The following is an 11100-nucleotide window of genomic DNA, read 5'->3' on the forward strand; positions in this document are numbered from 1 at the left end:
GTCGGACGGGGCCGACCATATGATACCCTACACAACATCCACGTAAATCTGACTCTCTGTGATTCTATATTCCAAGCTTGGGTAATATTTCGCGGTATTTGTACAGTGCGAATACCTTTCACCACGGCTTTCAGTTGTGGCCTATAGATCGACTATCCACTCTATCCCAATATTATTATCTGATCATTACCGAAAATTATAGGCGTCGTCCTTGACCATACCTGGATCCTCATGGAAAATTTCAAAGCGATCAGAGCTATATTTCCGCCCTCCAGTGTGGTAATGGACACACATGTCTAGATCGACTCAGCTAGTCAAGATATGTCGATCGGTATACTTAAAGGTTGGTCTAGGACCAATATTTCGCTGCGTTACAAACTCTTGGTGCTGCACAAAGCTATAATACCCTGATAACATAGTTGTATAGGGTATACAAATCCACCTCTATACGTAAACCTTGAAAAATAATTTAAAACCAGTGAGCGGAGCAGTAAAGTCGGACGGGGCCGAACATAGAATACTCTACACAACTATCACGAAACTCTAACTTTTGCACCGCCTTGCCCTCTTTATCCCAAAATTATTATCTGATCATCGCCGAAAATTATAGGCGTTGTCTTTGACCATACATGAATCCTCATGGAAAATTTCAAAGCGATCAGAGCTATATTTCCGCCCTCCATATAGATCCACGTCTTATATAGAATTCCAAAAAATATTGTTTTAAAAAATCAACGCCTTATATAGGTCTCTAAAAAATATTTTTTTTAAAAATCAACGCCTTATATAGGCCTCTAAAAAATATTTTTTTTTAAAAAAATCAACGCCTTATATAGGCCTCTAAAAAATATTTTTTTAAAAAAATCCACGCCTTGTATAGAACCACTTCTTATATAGTCCTCCAAAAAATATTTTTTTTTTTTAAATCCACGCCTTGTATAGAACCACGTCTTATATAGGCCTCCAAAAAATATATTTTTTTTTAAAAATCCACGCCTTGTATAGATCCATGTCTTATATAGGCCTCCAAAAAATATATATTTTTTAAAAAATCCACGCCTTGTATAGATCCATGTCGTATATAGGCCTCCAAAAAATATTTTTTAAAAAATCCACGCCTTGTATAGATCCACGTCTTATATAGGCCTCCAAAAAATATTTTTTTTTAATCCACGCCTTGTATAGATCCATGTCTTATATAGGCCTCCAAAAAATATTTTTTTAAAAAATCCACGCCTTGTATAGATCCACGTCTTATATATTTTTTTTTAATCCACGCCTTGTATTGGACCAGGTCTTATATAGGACTCCAAAAAATATTTTTTTTAAATCCACGCCTTGTATAGAACCACGTGTCATATAGGCTTCCAAAAATATTTTTTTTAAAAATCCACGCCTTGTATAGACCAACGTCTTATATAGGCCTCCACAAATTTTTTTTTTAAAAAATCCACGCCTTGTATAGATCCATGTCTTATATAGGCCTCCAAAAAATATATTTTTTTTTAAAAATCCACGCCTTGTATAATTCCATGTCTTATATAGGCCTCCAAAAAATATTTTTTAAAAAATCCACGCCTTGTATAGACCAACGTCTTATATAGGCCTCCACAAATTTTTTTTTTTAAATCCACGCCTTGCATAGATCCACGTCTTATATAGGCCTCCAAAAAATATTTTTTTTAAAAAAGTCCACGCCTTGTATAGATCCACGTCTTATATAGGACTACAAAAAATATTTTTTTACAAAATCCATGCCTATGTTGAAGCCTTGACAAAATATTTTTAAAATTAAATAATTTGATATAAATCCCAATCTTTATATCATTTTCTCGTTCATTTTTCACGACATTTTACCCCCGAGAAAAACACACAAAAAAACATTTCTAGGGAAAATTGCAGCAGTCTGTTCATGCCATTGTCTTCGAGCGTGAATTTGTTGTGAAAAAAGTTAACATTTCCCCAAAAAGATTCCATAGAAATTATTATTTGTTTTTCAAGAAATTTTTCAAAAAAACTCATTAAAATTCTGCAGAGATTGCTACATATCTCACTACGCAGACAAGTTGCTCTCCATGGCGAAAAAAAATAACCAACAACCGACTTGTTTGTTTCATTATTTTCAGACCATTATTTTTTATTTTTTCTGCTATCACTTTCCTTCTTACTCGAGCGGCAGCACGTAAAGAGACATACTAAAAATTTTTTTGGCATTGGAGGAGGATAGATGCAACCTACAGCTAAGCTCTAGCTGCAGTTTTTCTGTATTGCAATGCCACAACGCATCATGACAATATTGCCCACGTATCCAACCGCAATAATCTCGGATTTTTCTTCCACTCGTAGTTTACTTTTTTTTCCTTGCAAGATAAATCTCTTCCTACTTACCTCTGGGGAGATTAGCTGGAGCAACAACACCAACGTGAAAGTAAAAAACAAAACTTATTATTGTTTATCCACTCAAAAACAAATAACAATAACAACAACAAAAAACAACAATGACTATGAAATAAAAAAAAATATTTTTTTTCTCACAGCTACTTTTTTTAAAAATATTAAAAAAAATGGAAAGTTACAGTACATAGGCGTGGATTTTTAAAAATATTAAAAAAAAATGGAAAGTTACAGTACATAGGCGTGGATTTTTAAAAATATTAAAAAAAAATGGAAACTTTCATGCGTGGATTTTTAAATGTTTAAAAAAATGTGGGAGGAAGTACAAAATATTAAAAAAATTGGGAAATCCAAGTGTGTGTGTGTATGTGTGTGCAACAACAACAACAGCAAAGTTTCATGGTGAAATTACTTGACGTTTCTTCGTTCCAAAACAAAACAATATTAAAAGGGGGAAATTGGCAAAAAAAAATTTTGAAGACTTAATATAGGCGTTGATTTTTTAAAAATATTTTTTGGAAACTTAAAATATGGGTGGATTTTTTATTTTATTTTTTTCCTTTTTTATTTTTTGGAGACTTAATATAGGCGTGGATTTTTTAAAAATATTTTTTTGAGACTTTCGATAGGCGTGGATTTTTTAAAAATATTTTTTTTGAGACTTTCTCAAGGCGTGGATATTTTAAAAATATTTTTTTGAGACTTTCGATAGGCGTGGATTTTTAAAAAAAAATATTTTTTTGAGACTTTCGATAGGCGTGGATTTTTTAAAAATATTTTTTTGAGACTTTCGATAGGCGTGGATTTTTTTAAAAAATTTTTTTGAACAAACCACAGAGAACAAAATCGTGGATTTTTTAAAAAATTTTTTTCTTTCGTACATTACGTGAATTTGCAAAAAATATTTTTTTAAAACTTTATTACAGGGAAACAGGGAAATTTTTAAGCCCTCAAATATTTTTATGAGACTTTCGATAGGCGTTGGCGAAAAAAAAATTTTTTTTGAGACTTTGGATAATGTGATTGACGCTTTTTAAAAAAAAAATTGGCACACCAAAAAAATATTTTTTTGATGACTTTTAATGTAGGGTGGAATTTTTTTGCGGAAAAAAAAATATTTAAAAACAAATGGGCTTGAATTTCTTGCTAATATTTTTTGTAGACTTATAATTGGTGTAAATTTCTTAAAAATAATTTTTTGAGACTTACATATGGCGTGGATTTAGAATTTCGATTATTCGTGGATTTTTAAATATTTTTCCAAGTACTTTGAATAACATTCTCTACATTTCAACATTCTTCGTCCACACTTCCTTCTTCACTTCCTCTCTTTTGATAAGTAAATTTTCCCAATGCCCGACACCATTCATTCCTTCATTCATCAATTCTGACACATCATTCGTATTGGCAATTCCTTCAAATGCTTTCACGTTTCTGTCATTGTGGTTAAGTGAAATATTCCTTTGTACGTACGCACAGCAAGAAAACAGGACAACAAAGAAAGAATCCTTCGTTACAGAATGCGTAATAAAAACACATGTTAACTTGCAGTACGTGCCGCCTAACCACCAGTAAAGAGAAGGGTGCGAACAAACCACAGAGAAAAAATCTCCGCACAATAACGAAAAGTCATTCTTTCGTACATTACGTGAATGCCACTGCAAAAAGAAAGCGTTTGCGTAAAACTTAACTACAGGGAAACAGGGAAATCATTTCTAGAGCCCTCAAACCTCAGCATATATCCTCTTACGGGCGGAAACATCGTTGGCGAAAGGCATGTGCAAATTTTTTTACAAATGTGTACGTATTAACTGGCTTAATGTGATTGACGCCACAAGGAAAAAAAAGCGACGGGCACACCAAAATGATGATGCATTTTAATGTGCAGGGATGGGAAGCGCTACTCAAAAATATTTGAATCTGTAAAATATTCACGCCTATTGTAAGTCTCCAAAAAATATTTGAATCTGTAAAATATTCACGCCTATTGTAAGTCTCCAAAAAATATTTGTTAAAAATCCACGCCTATTGTAAGTCTCCAAAAAATATTTGAATCTGTAAAATATTCACGCCTATTGTAAGTCTCCAAAAAATATTTGAATCTGTAAAACATTCACGCCTATTGTAAGTCTCCAAAAATGATTTTTAAAAGATCCACGCCTACTGTAAGTCTCCAAAAAATATTTGAAAAAGATCCACGCCTATTGTAAGTCTCAAAAAAATATTTTTAAAAAATCCACGCCTATTGTAAGTCTCCAAAAAATATTTGCAAAAGATCCACGCCTATTGTAAGTCTCCAAAAAATATTTGTTAAAAATCCACGCCTATTGTAAGTCTCCAAAAAATATTTGTTAAAAATCCACGCCTATTGTAAGTCTCCAAAAAATATTTGTTAAAAATCCACGCCTATTGTAAGTCTCCAAAAAATATTTGTTAAAAATCCACGCCTATTGTAAGTCTCCAAAAAATATTTTTTAAAAATCCACGCCTACTGCAAGTCTCCAAAAAACATTTTTTAAAAATCCATTCCTACTGCAAGTCTCCAAAAAACATTTTTTAAAAATCCACGCCTACTGCAAGTCTCCAAAAAACATTTTTTAAAAATCCACGCCTACTGCAAATCTCCAAAACACATTTTCCAAAAATCCATTCCTATTGCAAGTCTTCAAAAAACATTTTTAAAAAATCCACGTCTAGTGCAAGTCTCCAAAAATAGTTTTTTAAAATATATTTATAAAATCCACGCCTATTGTAAGTCTCCAAAAAACAAGTTTTTAAAATATTTTGAAAAAATCCCGGCATATTGTAAGTCTCCGAAATATATTTAAAAAAATCCCCGCCTATTGTGTGTCTTCGGGGGCCATCCTGCACGTTTCCTTCAAAAAAAGGTTTCCCATTTCCGTTCCAATCCCCATAAACATAAAAATAACGAAACATGACACGCTATATTATTTATGTGTGTATGTAACTATGTGCAGGTGTGTGCGTGTGCATTTCTACGTGGCTGCCCTTTTCGTAAAAGCCTAAAAATGTTGTCTCACCTTTATTGATATTGGAAGTCACAAGTTCACGTCTTAATAATGACGTTTAAGGACAAAACATTCATTTATTTTCCATTCTTCATTGAACGTCACGGGAAGAGTGAGGAGGGGACCGGCACGCTTTATTGGCCATTCATGGACTGGTGGCGAATAAAATGGAAACAAAGTATTGGAAAGAGAGAAAAGAGAGGGAACACAAATATTAACCTGTCATTATGTGAGAGATTTATTAATTGACATTATCAGCCGCACAAAAAGAAACGTTAAAATACGGACATTAAGCAATTTCAATGGCTTAAGGATAATGTTAATGAAGGATAATGGCTGGAATAAAATTAGCAAAAATACAAAAAAACATCTGATTTTTCTTCTTCTTCCAAATATTTATTATCATTTTATTTCTAAATCTCCGACACCTTCAAAAACAAATCACCATCCGGTGTCAACATAAAATTCTCCTTATCATATTTCATTGGTACTGGGGTCCTTGAGCATAGCTCGAATTTAAATTTACTTAAAAGTAAACTTAAACCGACCATCATTTGCATTTTGGCAAACCGCAGACCGATGCAATTACGTGGCCCATCACCGAAAGGTAAATAGAGTACAGGATCTCGGAGGGCAATTTGTTCCGGTGTAAAGTTGTCAGGATTAAAATTATCTGGATTCGGATAATACTGCTCATCACGATGTATACAAATGGCGGGGATTATAACTGGCATATCCTTGCGTATAATATATTTTGGATGACCTGGGATGGGATAATCTTCCAAGGCTTGGCGATTCAACACAGGCAGAGGAGTGTGCAGGCGTAGGGTTTCTGAAAATGAAAATAAAATGAAGAAGTATACAAAATATATTTTTTTAAAACTACACTTATACTGTAAGTCTCCAAAAATATTTTTTTTTTAAATCCACGCCTATTGTAAGTCTCCAAAAACAATTGTAAGTCTCCAAAAAGTATTTTTAAAAGATCCACGCCTATTGTAAGTCTCCAAAAAGTATTTTTAAAAGATCCACGCCTATTGTAAGTCTCCAAAAAGTATTTTTAAAAGATCCACGCCTATTGTAAGTCTCCAAAAAGTATTTTTAAAACATCCACGCCTATTGTAAGTCTCCAAAAATTATTTTTAAAAGATCCACGCCTATTGTAAGCCTTCAAAAAGTATTTTTTTTTAAATCCACGCCTATTGTAACTCTCCACAAAGTACTTTTAAAAGATCCACGCCTATTGTAATTCTCCAAAAAGTACTTTTAAACGATCCACACCTATTGCAAGTCTCCAAAAAGTATTTTTAAAAGATCCACGCCTATTGTAAGTCTCCAAAAAGTATTTTTAAAATATCCACGCCTATTGTAAGTCTCCAAAAATTATTGTATGTCTCCAAAAAGTATTTTTAAAAAATCCACTCCTATTGTAAGTCTCCAAAAATTATTTGTAAAAGATCCACGCCTATTGTAAGTCTCCAAAAATTATTGTAAGTCTCCAAAAATTATTTTTAAAAAATCCACGCCTATTGTAAGTCTCCAAAAATTATTTTTAAAAAATCCACGCCTATTGTAAGTCTCCAAAAATTATTTTTAAAAAATCCACGCCTATTGTAAGTCTCCTAAAATTATTTTTAAAAAATCCACGCCTATTGTAAGTCTCCAAAAAATATTTTTAAAAAATCCACGCCTATTGTAAGTCTTCAAAAATATTTTTAAAAAATCCACGCCTATTGTAAGTCTCCAAAAAGTATTTTTAAAAGATCCACGCCTATTGTAAGTCTCCAAAAAGAATTTTTAAAAGATCCACGCCTATTGTAAGTCTCCAAAAAGTATTTTTAAAAGATCCACGCCTATTGTAAGTCTCCAAAAAGTATTTTTAAAAGATCCACGCCTATTGTATCTCCAAAAAGTATTTTAAAAAAATACACGCCTATTGTAAGTCTACAAAAAGTATTTTTAAAATATGCCTATTGTAAGTCTCCAAAAAGTATTTTTAAAAGATCCACGGCAATTGTAAGTCTCCAAAAAGTATTTGTAAAAGATCCACGCCTATTGTAAGTCTCCAAAAATTATTGTATGTCTCCAAAAAGTATTTTTAAAAAATCCACGCCTATTGTAAGTCTCCAAAAATTATTGTATGTCTCCAAAAAGTATTTTTAAAAAATCCACGCCTATTGTAAGTCTCCAAAAATTATTTGTAAAAGATCCACGCCTATTGTAAGTCTCCAAAAATTATTGTAAGTCTCCAAAAATTATTTGTAAAAGATCCACGCCTATTGTAGGTCTCCAAAAATTATTGTAAGTCTCCAAAAATTATTTGTAAAAGATCCACCCCAATTGTAAGTCTCCAAAAATTATTTGTAAAAGATCCACGCCAATTGTAAGTCTCCAAAAATTATTGTAAGTCTCCAAAAATTATTTTTAAAAAATCCACGCCTATTGTAAGTCTCCAAAAAGTATTTTTAAAAAATACACGCCTATTGTAAGACTCCAAAAATTATTTGTAAAAGATCCACGCCAATTGTAAGTCTCCAAAAATTATTTGTAAAAGATCCACGCCAATTGTAAGTCTCCAAAAATTATTGTAAGTCTCCAAAAATTATTTTAAAAAAATCCACGCCTATTGTAAGTCTGCAAATAATTTTTTTAAAATCCACGCCTATTGTAAGTCTCCAAAAATTATTTGTAAAAGATCCACGCCAATTGTAAGTCTCCAAAAATTATTGTAAGTCTTCAAAAAGTATTTTTAAAAAATCCACGCGTATTGTGAGTCTCCAAAAATTATTTGTAAAAGATCAACGCCTATTGTAAGTCTCCAAAAATTATTTGTAAAAGATCCACGCCTATTGTAAGTCTCCAAAAAATTATTTTTTAAAGATCCACGCCTATTGTAAGTCTCCAAAAAGTATTTTTGAAAGATCCACGCCTATTGTAAGTCTCCAAAAAGTACTTTTAAAAGATCCACGTCTATTGTAGGTCTCTCTCATCAAAAATATGTTTAAGAAATCCAACCGAAATATTACTCACCATCGATAACCTGCTTCAAATATTTCATTTCTCGCATTGTCTCATAGCCCATCTCTTGGTTACATGCCTCGAAGACCTTCCTCACTTCGTCACGTGCTCTCTCCTGAACCTCCACATTCTTGGCCAATTCGTACAAAGCAAATACCATAGTATTCGACGAAGTCTCCGAACCGGCGACCAAAAACAGAAATGCATGGGCCGCAATTTCATTGAAAGTCAAATTAACAAAATCATCACCCCGCTCATTTTTCAGCACCCGATTATTTTTCAATTCCAATAGTAAATTCATAAAATCAGTACGCTGTACCGAATTCTCCTCCCGATATCGGACAGTTTCTCGTACCGTTCCCAAAAAGAAATTCTCCACATCGGCCACTGTGTCTTTCATATGCAGTCGCCTTGCCAATTTCGGGAAACTGCCACGAAAAGCCACTCCCAGCGAGCCCAAATTATTCTCCAGCAATGCTCTCTTGCTCATAATATAGAAAAGTTGTTCGGGATCCTTCAAGCTGCAGCATTCTATGCCAAAGGCACAGTAACCAATGACATCGGTGGTGTAACGGGCCATCAGACTGCGAATTTCAATTTCGGGATCTTTTGGAATATCACTTCGAAGGACATCAACTAATTCCCTACCCACCTGGACCACAGTGGGAAACATTGTCTTCATTTTTCCCGACGTAAAAGTGGGAGATAATTTATTCCGCAAATTGCGCCATTTTTGTCCATGCATTGAAAATAAATGAGCCGATAGCGGATCATCGATTTCATTGTAGAATAAACCGCGATCCATAAATTTATCAAAGTCTTTGATTAAAATTTGTTTAATAAGCCCGGGGTCCATAATGAAGACAGCACGTTTGAAAAACCAAAAGAACCCAGCAAAGGGTCCGCTACCCTTGAACCTGTTGTAGTATTCCAGCCACAAATCGAAAAAGGTCCGCTTCGACACCACTCCAACCATACTGCCAAATATCCAATGAGTTTCACCACAGGGTATTTCCAATTTTTGCCAATATTTGTAATGATTCTTCACCCGATTAATCACGAGGGCTAGTAGCAGGATTAAGGTTAGCAGGAATATTTCCCACATTGCTTTTTCTTTCGAAGTCACTTGGCGTCGACGAATATGAAATGTTTGGTTCCACAGTGTGTTTGATATATAAACAACCGAGAATGTTTATGTTTTGCCGGCTGATAACCCCAACTAGCCGCCTGGGGTCTGTTCTTTTTGTAATAACTGATAAAAAAGAGCTTATGAAATATTGGAGGTGCATTTGCTAATTTCACAATCGTAAAATAATCACTCTCCCAATGGGAGCAGGCACACGATCATAGATAAGTTATCTACTACATGATAATTCAGACATGTTTACACCTGGAAAAATATTTCAAAATAGTCAATTTCCAAAAAATATTTAAAAAAACCCACGCCTATTGTAAGTCTCCAAAAAATATTTTAAAAAAATCCACGCCTATTGTAGGCCTTGAAAAATAATTTTTAAAAAATCCACGCCTATTGTAGGTCCAAAAAATATTTTAAAAAAATCCACGCCTATTGTAAGTCTCCAAAAAATATTTTAAAAAAATCCACGCCTATTGTAAGTCGCCAAAAAAATATTTTAAAAAAATCCACGCCTATTGTAAGTCTCCAAAAAATATTTTAAAAAAATCCACGCCTATTGTAAGTCTCCAAAAAATATTTTAAAAAAATCCACGCCTATTGTAAGTCTCCAAAAATATATTTTTAAAAAATCCACGCCTATTATAAGTCTCCAAAAAATATTTTTAAAAAATCCACGCCTATTATAAGTCTCCAAAAAATATTTTTAAAAAATCCACGCCTATTGTAAGTCTCCAAAAAATATTTTTAAAAAATCCACGCCTATTTTAAGTCTCCAAAAAATATTTTTAAAAAATCCACGCCTATTGTAAGTCTCCAAAAAATATTTTTAAAAAATCCACGCCTATTGTAAGTCTCCAAAAAATATTTTTAAAAAATCCACGCCTATTGTAAGTCTCCAAAAAATATTTTTAAAAAATCCACGCCTGTTGTAAGTCTCCAAAAAATATTTAAAAAAAAAATCCACGCCTATTTTAAGTCTCCAAAAAATATTTTAAAAAAATCCACGCCTATTGTTAGTCTCCAAAAAGTATTTTTAAAAATCCAAGCCTTTTGTAAGTCTCAAAAAAAAAAAATTAAAAAATCCACGACTATTGTAAGTATAAAAAACATTTTTAAAAAATCCACGTCTATTGTAAGTCTGCAAAAAATATTTTTAAAAAATCCACGCCTGTTGTAAGTCTACAAAAAATATTTTTTAGAAATCTCCGTTCTCGGAAACCTCGGAAACCATTTAAAACATCCACCCTAATGTTCTTTTGTACTTAATAAATAATTTTTTGTTCGTCAGTTCCACATAAGTTCGCTACATGTTCTGCGGTTGTTCAAATAATTTAATTTTGTTTCTCTCTTAAATATTGGAAAAAAATTTATATTCCAAAACTTTGTTATCGCTTGAAAATGTCAAAGACCACTTCTTAGATGGACTACTGTTGCACTGCAAAATTATTTGAACTCATTTCTTTATCAGCAAAAGATGCAGCGCATCCTCTTTCATATTCATGCAGAATTTATTCAGTATTG

The 11100-nt window shown here is 32.7% G+C and overlaps 1 protein-coding gene across 1 annotated transcript; it reads right to left on the reverse strand.

The window, feature by feature from the left end:
* Positions 1–5836: 5836 nt before the first annotated feature.
* LOC133330849 (probable cytochrome P450 6a21) lies at positions 5837–9546 on the reverse strand. Its single transcript, XM_061539255.1, has 2 exons — positions 8454–9546; positions 5837–6255 (listed from the first exon to the last, which is right to left on the reverse strand). Exons 1-2 carry the CDS (start codon positions 9544–9546, stop codon positions 5837–5839), a joined length of 1512 nt encoding a protein of 503 aa, XP_061395239.1.
* Positions 9547–11100: the final 1554 nt, after the last annotated feature.

Source organism: Musca vetustissima, unplaced genomic scaffold, assembly GCF_032173495.1.
Source record: "Musca vetustissima isolate MV318-11 ecotype Yass unplaced genomic scaffold, APGP_CSIRO_Mvet_v1 utg48928, whole genome shotgun sequence".
In the NCBI taxonomy this organism is placed as follows: Eukaryota; Metazoa; Arthropoda; class Insecta; order Diptera; family Muscidae; genus Musca; species Musca vetustissima.

What these genes read in the sequence shown, in the direction of transcription:
- LOC133330849 (XM_061539255.1), bottom strand. Translation starts at nt 9,546, where the DNA reads ATGTGGGAAATATTCCTGCTAACCTTAATCCTGCTACTAGCCCTCGTG. An exon ending in TTTGAAGCAGGTTATCGATG is followed by an intron (nt 6,256 to 8,453) that starts GTGAGTAATATT and finishes TTTCATTTTCAG; the next exon opens with AAACCCTACGCCTGCACACT.